At 37.9% G+C, this 15723-nt stretch overlaps 3 protein-coding genes across 5 annotated transcripts; 2 read left to right on the top strand and 1 right to left on the bottom strand.

The window, feature by feature from the left end:
* Positions 1–1689: 1689 nt before the first annotated feature.
* On the bottom strand, positions 1690–6491 carry LOC103336433 (Pentatricopeptide repeat (PPR-like) superfamily protein). 2 transcript variants are annotated; one of them, XM_089055345.1, is made up of 3 exons: positions 2763–6491; positions 2565–2662; positions 1690–2230 (listed from the first exon to the last, which is right to left on the bottom strand). In XM_089055345.1, exon 1 carries the CDS (start codon positions 5686–5688, stop codon positions 4060–4062), a length of 1629 nt encoding a protein of 542 aa, XP_088911471.1. In that variant the 5' UTR covers positions 5689–6491; the 3' UTR covers positions 1690–2230; positions 2565–2662; positions 2763–4059. The 2 variants fall into 2 exon arrangements, with proteins under 2 accessions (XP_088911471.1, XP_088911472.1); XM_089055346.1 differs by having other exon boundaries at positions 1690–2227.
* LOC103336432 (thylakoid lumenal protein (Mog1/PsbP/DUF1795-like photosystem II reaction center PsbP family protein)) lies at positions 1899–3641 on the top strand. Its single transcript, XM_008239469.3, is given in 6 exon segments — positions 1899–2003; positions 2005–2206; positions 2551–2654; positions 2819–2930; positions 3052–3279; positions 3390–3641. Coding segments are annotated over 6 exon segments (816 nt in total). The 3' UTR covers positions 3455–3641.
* Positions 6492–9281: 2790 nt separating the features above from the next.
* LOC103336434 (pentatricopeptide repeat-containing protein At3g29230-like) lies at positions 9282–12577 on the top strand. 2 transcript variants are annotated; one of them, XR_016127649.1, is made up of 2 exons: positions 9282–11610; positions 12488–12577. XR_016127649.1 is itself a non-coding variant. In XM_008239472.3 (1 exon), the coding sequence occupies exon 1, from the start codon at positions 9519–9521 to the stop codon at positions 11346–11348; it is 1830 nt and encodes a 609-aa protein (XP_008237694.2). In that variant the 5' UTR covers positions 9282–9518; the 3' UTR covers positions 11349–12195. The 2 variants fall into 2 exon arrangements, 1 of the variants encoding a protein (XP_008237694.2); XM_008239472.3 differs by lacking the exon at positions 12488–12577 and having other exon boundaries at positions 9282–12195.
* The last annotated feature ends 3146 nt before the right edge of the window (positions 12578–15723 follow it).

Raw genomic sequence — 15723 nt, 5'->3', positions numbered from 1 at the left:
AGGGTTATGATCAGTAGCTTCTAGTGATACTGACGAGCTAAGCACAATAACACTTATCATCACCATCATAATTATCACCATGAGTTCCCCCATAACAATTCTCTCAATTCGTTACTTCCACGAAAATAAGAACACTACCTTTATAGACAAATTAAGAAAAATCATTTTTGTACTTAATTATTTCTTAATTAATTATGAGAAACTTTTAATTTCAGGAAAGCATTCGGTGATTATTTTGATTAAAGTAGTAAATCAATATAGTCAAGTGACTGATCTTAGCTTATGGTTCAAGTGACACAACGCGTATGCATGCATTCTTGAAATTCAGAGAGCCATCTGAAAATTTGACCTTGTGGTAATCAATTATGGTTCTTCAGTCAAGTGTCTGTTTACAAGTTCAAAAAAGAAGGATATATCAAGTGGCTCTTGGTGCATTTCAACTTTTTAATAGAGAATTCATTAAAATAAAAAAAGTCTATTAAAAAAGAAGGGGACCAATTGAAAAATTAGAGGGTTGTAGGTAACAGCATTTATCCCTCTGCCTAAAGTCCTAGGTCCGATTCTCCCCTCCTCCATCGTCGCTTGTATTTTTTTTTTTTTTTTAAAAAAAAAAAAAAAAACTACTATTCTAAAATATAGGATCCCGGGGATAAATTTATCAAGTCTTATCTTAAAAAGTCACTAACTTATCAATATTGAAAGAGGTCTATGTTGGAATTCCCCTTTTGACCGAAAATAAATAAATAAATAAATTTGGAAAGTTCCCCCGCTCAAGATTTTTTTTAATTGTTGTTTATGTGGTGATGTTGGATTGTATCTTTCCTCGGGAGAGTTATGATACCTGATGGCTGATATTTTGTCTCTATTTCAATGACGGTGGCAACAGCCACACTAGTGGTAGTTGTTGGGATGTGGTGATCTTTTCTACTCTGCGCCGATCAAAGAACTATGCTTGGTCATATGAGGTTTTTTTTGTCCAGTTCTGAGTCGAAGTGGAGTGCTTCTTAGGGGTCCTTTTACTATTGTTTATGTGTTCCTCCTACGTGTGCTCTCTCGGTTTCTGCTATGGTATGCCTTGCAGTTTGTGTGGGTGTCAAAGGCTATAATTTTGCTAGTAAAATGCTTCTTTTGACAATTGGAATGTTATGTGGTCCTCTCATGTGGGTCAACTGTGTTGGTCTATAATTGCGATTCTCGTTGGAAGTCTATGTGTTAGTTTTTGTTTTTAATTTGTTCTTTTATTGTAATGGTTCAAAGTGACCTAAATCGAGCTCTCTTGTTAGTTCAGCGTGTGTGGTACTCTTTCTTTCCATAGGGTTTGTCCCATGAGGTTGTCCTAGGAAGGTTTTAATGATGCCACTGTATCATATCGTTCTTTGTATGTCTTTGGTTCTATAAATGAATTCTCTTTGTTAAAAAAAGAAAAAGAAAAGAGCTTTCCGCCATTAAAAAATGCTTATGATATTTGTCTTCTCAAGATTACTTGAGTGTTGGAAATTTGTTTTTTTTTATTTATTTATTAGTATTTTATTGATAAGAGTTAGAAATAACATGTAACGCTTGCAAAACTAATAACTTTTCTTGCGTAAGTGAGGGATCAACTACTCAATTTAATTTCTTGGAGACATAAAGTTGACGACCAGAAGTAAAAGGTGAGCGCCAAAGAGATAAATAACAACACAAGAGATATAGAGTGCCACGTGTCAGTCTTAAAACGATTAGGAAAAAATCGCAGGGATTTCTGCACCACAAATGCTACAAAAAATCAGAAGCAACTGGGAACCTCAACTTCTACAACATTCTCTTATTGGTCTTAAATTTTCTGAACACAAACTAAAAAAATTACAGGAAGTCTAGAAGTATCTCACTTCTCTTCCATTTCTGAAGTGGTTGAGGAAATGAGAACAGCTTTACTTACCAGTGGCAGCTTTTGCTGGACTTATCAGCCGCAAGCAGTCCCTTCCCAGAGTTTGGTTGTTCAATCTTCATTGGAACATGGAAACTTGTAGGACAAAAGCAGAGAATGGTTTGGTTGATGAAGAAGCTGAGAACTTTTCTGGGATTTTGAAGAGAAGATCAGTGCTGTCTGCAGGAGTTTCTTTGTTTTCTTCTGCAGTATTGGGTTTTCCAAGGGAAGGCTTGGCAGTGGTAAAACAAGGTCTTCTAGCAGGCAGGATTCCCGGTCTGTCTGAACCAGATGAACAAGGTTGGTATCCTTCATCTTACACTTCTGATAGCAACAAACAAGAGTTCAAATATCATAAAAGCAAGAAGAAAAAAAAAGATTATAAGATTTACCCTCTTCTAATTCTAACATTCTTTCTAGTTGTAATATGGCATTGTGTTTTGTGCATATTGCATAAATTTGGACATCATAATTATAATATGCAGAGCCCACAATGAGTTAAAAATCATGCATAGACTGCCCTTTCTAAAACTGAACAGTTTACAAAGCAGAAAAAAGAATGGTCCTGCAAATTACAGTTGCTTTTCTCTGTTTTTGTTTTCAAGTATATGGTCTCATTCACTGAGAAGTATATGCTTAGACAGGATGGAGGACATACCGCAGACCGGATGAAAAGTCTGGAGGTCATGGCGTTGGTTGGAGCCCTATCATCCCTTATCTCTTTTCAGTTCCTCAAGATTGGGAAGAGGTAGCAATCTAATCCATCAAACTTGGGAGCTTAAATTGGTACATGATACTTGTATTGCTAAACAAAATGAAAGATTTAAACATGAGCTTAAGTTTGCACATGCTTTACCTTCTGTCTGAAAACTGCCTCAAGTTTACTTATCTGTCTGCTTTACCATGCAACAGGTTCCTGTATCAATAGCAGATCTAGGAGGTACAGAGATCGATTTGAGATTCGGTAGCTCCAAGGAGGGGCGCCTCTCTGTCATTGTTGCCCCTGTCCTGAGATTTGCAGATAGTGAGTTTTGATACAATCTAGTTTTTCTCTTTTCTTTCTGCTATTGGGCAAGTGCCCTTGGATGCATGTCCCGAAGTCAGTCTCTAGATATTGATTTTTAAACTCTGCTTGTTATGCCCAGATCTTGATGGAGATGCCACAATTGAAAAAATTGGACGTCCAGAGACAGTGATCAATGCATTTGGACCGGAAGTTATTGGGGAGAATGTTGAAGGGAAGGTTATGAGCATAAATGTTGTACAAGACTCTGGAAGAACATATTACCAGTATGAGTTGGAGCCGCCTCATGTTCTGATCACAGCAACTGCAGCTGGGAATCGCCTGTACTTGTTTAATGTGACCGGAAGTGGTAAGGATACGTAGACTCTTTCAGCATGCTTTTAACTATGAAAAAAAAATATATATTCAATAGCCATAACTGAAGACAAAATTAACTGTATACTTGGTTTGTATTTGTAGGTCTTCAGTGGAAGAGGCATTACAAGGATTTGAAAAAAATAGCCGACTCCTTTCGTGTCGTCTAACTGAGATTTTTTGTCACCTGAGGTAGCATAAAGATAAAGTTCTTCATTTTGATTTCCATACTTGTAATATACACAACAAGGGGAAAAGAATGAAAGTCTCTGCAGCGTAAATGAGTTCTTTGTAACTGAAAACCAGCACAATTGTGTTGAATGTGCAAAATCCATTTTGCTAAAGGCTTTTTAAGAACCCTTGCAGTGATTTCATGTTCAGAAGTATCCAGAAGCTGCTGCCACTCCTGTTTTATTCAATGCCTAAATAATCCAAGATTTGACGACTCCACTTTTGTTTTTAACAATGGTTGAGCCTGACATTCTGATGCCAATCAATTCTTTGTACATTATATCAGGTTGTTTGAGCAACTGGTGCCTAATTTCATTGAAACTAAGCATCTTGTTTTATCACCAAAATTAACTCAGTCAACTCTACTCTGACATGAACTAATGGGACGGGAGCTACAACCATGCAAAATCCTCTCGTCTTAAGCCACCGCACAATTTGTATGTTTGAGTTGCGCTTATGATTTGAATCAATTTTGGTAATTGCTTAGTGGTCATGATCTGCCACAAAGCAATGATTTACCAAGAAGAGGCACACGAAAGACATGCTATGTGCCGCTGGCCACAAATGCACTGTGAGCAGGTGTCTTTTGAAAGCCTTCATTTGCCATGGCAATCCTTGTCCTTTCAGCCGTCTCCCATCTATCGGAAGCAGCATAAATATTTGACAGAAGCACATAGTGTAAATTATCACCCGACCCAATATTTGAATCTAGGGTGCTAATATCCTTTACTACCTGTTCAGTCATCTCCATATCCATATAAATCCGGCAAGCCCCCAGCATAGCCCCCCAAACCATGCCATTGGGTTTGATTGGCATTCTCTTGATTAAAGCATAAGCCTCTCTTAATCTTCCTGCCCGTCCCAAAAGGTCAACCAGGCATCCATAATGTTTAATCCCTGCTGCCAAACCATATTTCTCCATCTTGGAGAAAATTTCTATGCCTTCATCCACTAAACCTCCATGCGCACAAGCCGACAGAACAGAAATAAAGGTTATGTCATCAGGCCTTTCATTTGAATCTTCCATTCTGTGAAATAGTTCAAGAGCCTCCTTGCACCGTCCATGAATGGCCAGACCTGAAATCATAGCATTCCAACAGACACTGTTCCTCTCAGTCATCCCCTCAAAGATCAACCTTGCATTGACCAAATCGCCACATTTTGCATACATGTCTACAAGTGCATTCAGAACAATCTGACTAAGCTTTATCCTTTTATGACCTAACATATCGTGTATATTCTTGCCAACATCTAAAAGCCCAGACTGAGCACATGCAGATAAAACGCTCACAACAGTAACTTCATCGGGCTCAAAGCCTTCAGCTTGCATCTTCCCAAATGCTTTCAAAGCCTCCTCAGAAAACCCATTTTGTGCATACCCGGATATCAAAGAATTCCAGTTCACCAAGTTCCGGACTGGGATTCTATCAAAGATGAACTTGGCCTCCCTAACATCACCTTTCTTGCAATACCCGGAAATCATTGATGACCACACAAAGAAATTGCGCTGTGGCATTGCCTCAAAAACCTCCCTTGCTGCCTCCATCTTCCCATTGCTACAATACCCCTCAACCATCACAGTCCACGTAACCACATTCTTCAACTCAGGTGGAACCTGATCAAAGAACCGCCTAGCAGCCACAGTGTCCCCACTTCGCGCAAACCCAGCGATCATCTCAATCCAAGTCACAGATGTCCGCATTGCCATCTTCTCAAACAAGAAAACTGCAGACGCTGTATCCCCATTTCTCAAGTACCCTCCAATTATTGCATTCCAAGCCACCACATTTCTCTCAGGCATATAATCAAACACTTTCCGGGACTCAAAAACATCCCCGCATTTCGCATACATGTCAACTAACGAGGTACCAACCAACACATCACAATTCATACCAGACTTCAAAGACTCTGCGTGCAATGCCTTCCCATGATTTATGGAGGAAAGAGAAGCACAAGCCTTGAGAATCAAAGGGAGTAGGCCTACAATGTAGATTCCTTGATGCCGAACTCGGGTGTAAACCAGAAGCGCTTGTCTAGGTGATCCTTGAGAGAGGTGATTTCGTATAAGGTAAGACCAATTTGCAGGACTTATATTTGAATTTGTGTTGCAGAAGAACTCATGTCTTTGTTTGACGTGCTTTTGATTTGAGACACCAGACATGGATAAGGCCATGAAACCAAGCTAAAACCCAAAACAAAACACCCCAGAAAAATAATTGAAAAAATTGATTTTTTGTCACCAAATCCTCAAACTTTCATGATACCCAGAAAAGTTTAACCCCCAAAAACCCAACTTTGAGTCGAAGTTGTTCATGGAGTCTGAGCCATTTGTGATTGGCTATAACTTTGGGTTATTGAATTGGGTATTGGTTTGCAAGTTCCCTTTTCTCCCTGGCAAACGACTTTGGTCCATCTCAATTGGGTGTTGGGTTCCACCAACTTGTAATCAGGCAACGTTGCTGCAAATTGATGAGGTCAAAGATGTGGATTGAATACCCTCCATCTTTCTTGGGTTCTCTATTATAATTTCCTTGTTTTCATTGGTTATCAAGAACAACAGTCTCTGCAACTCCGAGAAAAAGGAAGGTGTTTGCTCGCACGGTTAACTCGCAGGGTAGGTGTTTGATAAAATGTATTAGGTTTTGTTCTACGAATTCAAATGACATGGTGGCGTTTTTTGTTCTTCACTCGTTTGCAGAGAATACTTTGAAGAGAAAACAGAGAGATGTTGCGACAAGTCTCATTTTTCTTTCTTTGGTCGTTCATTTTATGAAATGATGGGTTTTGTTATTTTTTCATCATGAATTTTTGAAGTGTTATGTATTTTTTATTACGTTATTTCTTTACTGAGTTTGTTGTTTGGTTCTCAAGTTATTTCTTTACTGAGTCTGTTGTCGGAAGTTAGTTGATTTTCTTTTTCAGCCAATTTGTTTATGTTTGCTGCAATGACTGCATTTTCGTAAGAATAAAAAATAGTTTCATCCAAATACATTACTGCATTCAAGGAAATGCTCAGACATTTTGTGTATTGTTGGCTCTTTATATATAATTAAGATTTAAACTTGCCATAACTTATAGATTGTCTTATACTAATGACAAAGACTACTATTGCTATATTTCTACTACTATTATAAACATATATGTATATGTTGTATATCACTTGGTTATGTGGAGCAGTTGGTAGGTGAGAACACCTCTTTTGGGCATGACTGTGACATGAAACCCAAGCCAGGAAGGTGAATGGGGTGAAAGGGTTCTAAGATAAGGCCTCTTTGGAAATGATAGATGGACTATAATGACATGTTTATTAATCCGTAATTAGATTATGAGGAATTAAATTGAGAAGAATTAGATTCTGAATTCCTATTTAAGTTGTTTACTAAACCATATGATTGAGGGGAGTTAGATTCCTGATTCATATTGAAGTTGTTTATTAAACCATATGGAATTGGGGTAAGAGTGGTGCTAATTACTAAAATGTCCTCGTTGTTGGGTTAAAGTAAATGACAATTTTGAAAAAATTTAAATTGTGTAAGGATATAATGAGTAAAAAAGATGAATTCCTAATAAGTTAGTTCTTCAGGAATTAGAATACCACATCCTACCATATAATTGAATTCCTCCAAAATCATGAATTCAATTCCTAATTTTATGTGGGCCTCACTTACTTTTTAATTTCTTGATGTAAAGTAAACATAGAAATTCTGCATAGGTAGAATTCAATTCCTTATAAGAATTCAAATTCCTGATTAATAAATACACCATAAAAGAAGACGTTGGTGGCTCTAAACCTCTGCTTTTCTCCAATTTTCATTGTTTTTATTTGGTTTTTGATGCTGATGAATTTAGGCCTAAGAGGAACGAAGGAAAATGGAGAAAGATGGAGAACAAGCACGATGGCTCATTGCCAGTGAGGAGGACCGCACGTATTTTGATCATGCTTCGATTTTTTTCCTTCTACAGGAATTAAAAGCAAAGAGAATTTTTGCTTCAACATGCTTTGGTTATGCCATATTGGTGTTGGTAAGCAATTTCAAATATTATTCTTCAGATTGGTATTGGTTTAGTACAATTTGCCTTTGGCACTAGATAATAAGTTCTGATTCTGTACCAGCATGCTTTCTCGCTCAGAGCCAATTGGAATGGAGGCACCATTTATTTTATATAATTGTATTGTTCTTGCCAATTAGAGGACGCTTATGTTCTATAGGTGAGGATGCGTTTATTAGATTTATATGTCAATTTAGTTTTGCTAGATTTAAATATAAGGAGTTATCCAATCCAATTCAATACTAGTCATCAAACGAGACCTAACTGCTAGTTTAAGCCTCAACAAATTACATATATAGTTCAATTGGACATTTTTTTCTTCCAGCATTCAAATTTTCTTGTCGACTTCTAGAATCGAATCGAAAGATTATTATATGTCGACTTCTAGAATCTAATTGAAAGATTATTACGTTTTATAAATTACTCTTAGTATTACTTAATGAGTAAAGCCACAATAATCCTTTAAACTAGTCTATTATTTTTATGAAACAATCTTATTTTCCTTAATATAGAACCAACTTCATCTCAAGAAAGGCCAAATGATGCAAGAATCGGGTTATCTTTGAAGTTAGAAAAAAACATGTATAAAAAAAAACCATTAGAGCCGAGCGGTTATACTAATTTTATCTTTATTTTTACGTATAACCAAGCGGCTATACTGCTTTTTAACTTTTATCTTTAAGTAAAGCAGTGCGGCTATGCGTTTCAATTTCAAATATTTTCGAATATTCGAATAGTATAGCCGGGCGGCTATACTATTTTTTATTTTTTATTTTTACGTACAGCCGCGGTTATACTATTGTTTTATTTTTAAATAGAGTATAGCCGCGCGGCGATACTATTTTTTTGAAGTGTAGAGACGCTATGCGTTTTCAATATATTGAAACATTCAAATAGTATAGCCGCTTGGCTATACTAATTTTTTTATTTTTAAATTTAAGTATACTATTGTTTTATTTTTAAGAATAGTTCAGCGGCATGGCTATACTCTTTTATTTTTTATTTTTAAGTATAGTGAAGCAATTATGCGTTTTAAATATATTCGAACATTTAAATAGTATACTAATACTTTATTTTTATTTTTATTTTTATTTTTAAGTATAGTATATGCGTATATATATATATATATACACACACACACACACACACATTAAGTCTCTTTTACTCTCCCACCCCTTATTCTCTTCTTTCTTCTCCCTCTCCTAAACGACATGTTTACCTCACCACAACGACGACAATTCCTCCCTCTACCAATTCCACCAATTCCAGCTCAAGATGAGTAATCCATCTTCTACAATTTAAATCTAAAGTGCCCAAGCGCCCAAAGACCCATTTTTTTGATAATTCAATATTATATATTATCTATATAATATTTAATGCCCAATTGACTTCTCCTTGGCCCAACTTCCAATTATCCCATATGGAAGGTGATGCCGGGCTATGACCACACAGATGATATTTCCTCTCTAGTTGTAAAATTTAGGCGATTAATGTATGATTTTTTATGCTTGGCACTTGTAAACAATATTAATAAAGAAAAAAACTGTCCTTGCAAGATATAATGTGTGTTCTCTGCTCTTGCAAGAATGAGAGGAAATATGTACTACTGCAATACCAGATTGTTTTCAATGAAAACCTGTGAGTTTAATTATATTACTTTCTTGAACTTCATATTGTTATTGTAATGTCATTATCTTCTTAGCCAAGACTCATTTAACCTTTTAAAAACACACAATATTTTGAAGTAACATTAGATTACTTAATCTTCAAACCCTACAAAGTATTTGGGAGAAGTGATAATAATGTTACACACTGAGGACCAAAAAACAAAAATGAAATAATAATAAATATAAAAAAAAAAGTGTGACATTTACCAAACCAAATAAAATGCCTTAATATACTTTCCCGTTCGTGTAACGAGAATAACTGTCTTTCGAATGAAGAACAATCGCAATGCATCACAAGTTGCTTAAAATCTTGCAAGAGTGCAGGTCTCTCAAAGAGCTGAAGCAGACCCACCTTCAGATTTTCGTCCATGGGCTGCAAGATAACAGCTTTTTGCTTCCCAAGCTCCTCACTCTCTCCTCAGAACTGGGTTTTCTTCATTATGCTTATTCTGTTTTTCGAAATTCTTGTTGCCCCAATGTTGTCGCTTACAACACATTGATAAAATGCTCTGTAGGAAAGGCTCGTATAGATGCATTGCGCGTGTACGATCGAATGAAGGCGCTTAGGATTGGGCCCAACAGTTTCACTTTCACTTTTCTTCTTAGGTGCTGTGAATCTTTCGAGGCCCTTGAAGATGGGACAATGGTTCACGGTGACGTTGTCAAAATGGGTTTTGGTTCTAGTGTCTTTGTTCAGAATACCCTTTTGGATTTCTATGCTAAATGCAGAGGTCGTTTGGATTTGGCTTTCCAGGTGTTTGGTGAAATGCCCGAAAGAGATGTGGTTTCCTGGAATTCGATGATTGCTGCTTACATGGCCCACGGTGAGATAGAACCTGCGATGAGGTTGTTTTATTCAATGCCAGATAGGAGCACTGTGACATGGAATTGTGTTGTTTCTGGTCTTTCCAAGGCTGGAAACATGGAATTAGCTCATTCAGTTTTTGAGAGGATGCCAGAAAGAAATGAAGTTACGTGGAATTCATTAATAACTGCATATATACGGTTGGGTGATGTCAAGTCTGCGCAGTGTTTATTTGAGCAGATGCCCAAGAAAACAGTAGTTTCTTGGACGGCCATGGTCTCGGGATACTGCATGATTGGAGATCTTGAATCTGCATGGAACATATTCAATCAGATGCCTTTTAAAAATGTTGTATCATGGAATGCCATGATTTCCGGTTATGTTCATAACCACATGTTTGATCAAGCTCTTTGTGTGTTTCGCAAGATGTTAATAGACGGCAAGTGCAGGCCTGATCAGAGTACTTTGATTAGCTTACTATCCGCATGCACTCACTTGGGGTCTCTAGAACATGGAAAATGGATTGAGTCCTATATTGAGAGAAACAAGTTTGACTTGTCTGTTCCCCTAGGCAATGCGCTAATAGACATGTTTGCAAAGTGTGGACATGTAGAAAATGCAAAAGCAGTTTTTAAAAAGATGACTAAAAGGTGTATAATTACATGGACAACGATAGTGTCAGGTCTAGCTGTTAATGGGTTGTGCAGAGAAGCCATAGCTCTCTTTGATACAATGTGTTCAGAGGGAACTAAACCAGATGATGTCATTTTTATTGCTGTTCTGTCAGCTTGCACTCATGGAGGGTTTGTGGAAGAGGGTAAAAGAGTTTTTGATCAGATGGAACAAGAGTTTGGCATCAAACCCCGAATAGAGCACTATGGTTGCATGGTTGACCTTCTAGGTCGGGCTGGGAAGTTGGAAGAAGCAGTCATGTTCTTAGAAAACATGCATTTGGAGCCAAATGCTGTCATCTGGGCCAGTCTACTAGGTTCCTGTAAGATTCATGGAAATGGAGATCTGTTGGAATCTCTAACCAGACGGATTATGGAGCAGGAGCCTGCAAATCCCAGCTATTTAACTCTTATTTCGAATTTGAGTGCATCAATGGGACAATGGAAAGATGTGTTGACCTATAGGCAAGTCATGAGACAGCAGGGAATAGAAAAGGTTCCTGGTTGTAGCTCAATCCAAATGGGGAACAAGATCCATGAGTTCCTAGCCAATGACACAAGGCATAAGCAAAGAAAAGAACTTTACATTGTTTTGAATGGTTTAAATGACCACTTAGCAGCAGTATGCAATGGACTATGAATATATGAGTGGTCTTTTGCATTATGGTCACCATTATTGTGGTGTTTGGGAAGAAAAAAGAAATGATAAATGAGTAGTCCTTTTATATGATGTCCCAAGAATTTATGTCCAACCTGCTGAGGGTGATGAGGTACTTTGTGTCTTGGGTACTTCAAATTCCAAGATAAAATCAGAAAAGCACATTTTGGAAGACATCTGCTTCGTGAGAAGTAGCAAGAGAAAGCACTAGGCAAACATGGGTTTAGTGAAGAAAGGTTGAAAGGTAAAGTTTTTCTTTTACAAAAAAACTCTGGGTATTGACTACGGAAAGAATGTCTGTGGGAATGAAGGGATTCCTGGTGTTACAGGTACATGCTGGGCTCTTTTCTTTAATTGATAATGAAGTTGAGAGGAAGTTTGTTCTCTTATCAACGGGACATATACCATGGTCCAGGCTCCATAGCTTGGGAGAATAGTGGAACCACAATAGTTTTAAAATGGACAAATGACAATGAAAAACTCGTTGCAACTGAGAACATTTAAGTTACAATGTTGTCATACAAGACTGATATGGGGAATCGCTTTTGTTCCTGATGGTGAAACTCTGTTTTCCGTCTAGATAGATGGCCTTCTTATTCTATTATTTCAATTATTATTTTAGTACAGAGGTTGGTGTTTTATTTAGACGATGCAAATAAACGTTACAGAGTGTTTCTTGAAAATGTTGATAATAGAGAACCTTGGCTTGACAACATTTAAGTTTCTAGATCCTTTGTGTCTAAAATTCTTTCATCTAGCTTGATGATAGTAATGTGGAAATTACGTTTCCAATATTGGGTTGCCTATGTTTAACAATTTTTGAAGTGAAGTTGATCGGTGTTTTCTGTTAGCATTTCTGTTTCATCATGTCCAACAAAAGGAATATTCTTCTGGTTTACATTGTATAGTTCCTATTCAATGATGCAATTTCCTGGTGATTAGTCAGGAAGTACTTTAGATAGCATAGCGATTAGTCAGTAAAGAGGAATAATAAATTATCAGTAAATTATTGGCACTTATTGTATATGTTCGCAAGAACTGGACGTTCTCAAGCTCTCTTGGTTTAGTTATCCTTGCATTTTTGGTTTAGTTGATTTTTTTTTTCTTCTGACTATTTATAGATCAAAGCAGCATGTGAGCTGATTTGTGGTATGAGTTGAAGACTTCAGTGAAGCTATTTGAGTCTCCAGTTTGATGCCATTGGTTCTTAGAGGCACATGCTGGAATCAGTAATGTAGCAAGCATCAGCAGGATTGGATACCATTACTTACTCCTCTATTCGAATTCATTTCTTGTTACACTAACTAGTCTCCCCGATCCGGATGTTGTTATGGTGGTATAGCAGAACATGGAACGCCTTTAGAAAGCTTCCACGTCTGGGCTTTAGCTTCAACGAAAAAGCTCGAGAACAAGGAATTGATAATATTTTGATACCATGCCATGTTCATAGTGAGGTAAATTTTGAAGTTACTGATGCTGTAAGTACTTTGAGATAGCATTACTGGGTCTGATATTAATGCTAGCTTTCCATTGTGATGGTTGAAATCAAAAGGGCGATCTATCGCACCTTGTTCATGTCCATGAAGAATTACTCATGTAATTTTCAGATCCCCAAAATATCGAAACATGGTGCCAGGTTCCATACATTAATTTTTAATACAGTTTAAGATCCCCTTAAAATCTATAGTTTCTAAGAATTATATAGATATTTATTATATGTAAATGCATGTAAGTTATGTGTTTTGAATTTGGGTCAATAGTAAAACAGAGTGGGGTGAGAATAATTTTTTTATATTAGATTGCACCCTTACTATAGAATTTTGCAATTACACCAATGCTTAAGCGTTTTGGGCCGTTACATACAATCTTCCTTGAGTGAAGTGAATGAAACAAAATGGTCAAGAACAAGTGAAGCAGAAAGTGAGGAAGATGGAGCATTTTCTGATCGCACTAATAAAACTTGAGTAAGGAGCTTAGCAAAGGACCCACTAATGTAGTGTGAGTTTAGTATATTATTAAAATAATAATTACAATAATACAAATTTATAAATAAACCCAATCCTAGACATGTATTTATAAAAAAATCCAAGCACTATTTAAACATAGAAACACACCCAAAATCAACCCCAAAGTCAACTTTTTGGGTGTGTTTATAAATGGGTTTTAAGTGTGTGTAATGATGGGTTTTTGGTGTGTTTATAAAGTGTTTTGGGTGTTGGGTTTTTTTATAATTTCAACCTCCATTTTGGGTGTTTTAGTGAAACTCCCTTATAATAAATAGTTGCTTAGATAGCAGAAAATTCAAGCAGATGTGCCGGCACCCCCTATGTAGTCATTGAGAAAATGACCCAAGCTTAATACCATTTTCCTTGTTAAAAAGCATAAAAACAATAAATTCTAATTTTTAAACCAAAAACATATATATGACAAGTGCTTCTAGAAGAGATAAAAGTGTTTTTTGGCAACTAAAAGTGTTTCTTACAGAGTTATGCAGAATAATTTGAAAATGCGTATGGTCATAGAATGTTAGAAAGTAAATGTATTTTAGATAGGAAAGAATTTGTAATTGATTCATATACCCAATCCTTCCCTAGATGGAATTCCTAGATTGTAGGATTCCTTAGTGTACAAGGAAAACTCGTGTATATATATCTCTATGTTATTAATGAAATATTATTCAAGCCAAATATATTTTCTACATGGTATCAGAGCAGGTTTCAAAAACCTAGCTTTTTTTCTTCTCTCGTCTCCCACACATGGGTGACGACGGCTCCTCCGCAAAGGGCAGCAATGAAGCCGATGACCCTCTTTTTCTCAACCACTCAGACCACCCTGGTTTGGTCCTTGTTTCAAAGAAACTCAATGGCGACAACTACAACACTTGGTCTCGCTCGATGAAGATTTCTCTTAGTGCTAAAAATAAAATTGGGTTCATAGATGGATCCATCAAGAAACCTAAGGCGGACAAGCACCCTCTCGATTCTGCGGCATGGCAGCGATGCAACGACATGGTGGTGTCGTGGCTCTTAACTTCTCTGGAACCAGATGTGGCTGACAGCGTCATTTATTTATCCACCGCTCACAACATTTGGGATGACCTTCGCGAGCGTTTTTCTCAAAACAATGTCCCTCGTCTCTTTCAAATCAACCGTGAGATTGCTTCTCTCACTCAAGGACAGCTTTCTATTGCTGCATATTACACCAAATTGAAGGGGTTTTGGGACGAGTTGGCATCCTTCAGTGAGGCCACATCTTGCACATGCGGCGCACAGAACGAAACCAATAGACTTATGCAGTTTCTCATGGGATTACCCGAATCCTACAGTGCCATCCGTGGCCAGATTTTGTTGATGAAACCTCTCCCGTCGGCTCGACAAGCATATTCATTCATCTCACAGGAAGAGAAACAGCGGGAACTTGGCTCCACACGTACTCCAGATTCGCAGACTGCAGCCATGGCCGTTCGTCATGATTCTCGCTCTCGTCCAGGAGGAGATCGACCTCCACTCCACTGCACCTATTGCAACTATGATCACCATACCCGAGATACCTGTTACCAACTTCATGGATACCCACCCGGTCACCCCCGCTATGGCCGAAGCCCGTTCCACGCCGCAACCACACCAACAATGGCAGCAGCATCGGCACAACACCAACAGCACCAGCGGCAACAGCCACCGTTCTCATGCCTCATCTGCTGCCCACCAAGTCACCGCCCATGCTCCAACTCTCCAAGATATTCAGTCCGCCATGCCCCACTTATCCGACAGCCAATATCAACAAATCATGTCTGTGATGGCTGATACATGCAGTTCCTCTTCTTCCAACCCGCAAGCACATGCTGCTTCTGCTAGTTCCTTTTCTCAAGGTTTGTCACCCATCGCTTCCTCTCATGGTCCATGGATCATTGACAGCGGCGCGACAGATCACATCACATGTTCTTCTCATTTCTTGACAAATAGCACCCCCACCACTCATTCATCTCCTGTTTCCTGCCTAGTGGAGACAAGGCTCCGATCACTTTGACAGGAACAATTTCATTAAATTCTCATACACAATTGAAAGATGTTTTATGTGTGCCTAGTTTTAATATTAATCTTTTATCCGTTGGTAAAATTACAGATGGGTTACGCTGTTCCGTAACTTTTTTTCCTTCTTGGGTTCTTTTGCAGGACTTGGTTTCGAAGACGACGATTGGTGTGGGTAAGCGACGAGGAGATCTTTACTACCTAGTGGCGCTCGCCTCCACCACCTCCAATGACCGTCCATCTTCCTGTCACCTTCTCACCACCTCCACCAACCTTTGGCACCGCCGGCTAGGACATCTTTCCCCAGCCCGTTTGCAATTCTTAGCTAG

The sequence above is a fragment of the Prunus mume genome, linkage group LG6 (genome assembly GCF_029339155.1).
Source record: "Prunus mume cultivar Tortuosa linkage group LG6, ASM2933915v1, whole genome shotgun sequence".
Classification (NCBI taxonomy): domain Eukaryota; kingdom Viridiplantae; phylum Streptophyta; class Magnoliopsida; order Rosales; family Rosaceae; genus Prunus; species Prunus mume.
The sequence above is the reverse complement of the archived record's forward strand: the minus strand, read 5'-3'. Positions and strand labels throughout refer to the sequence as shown.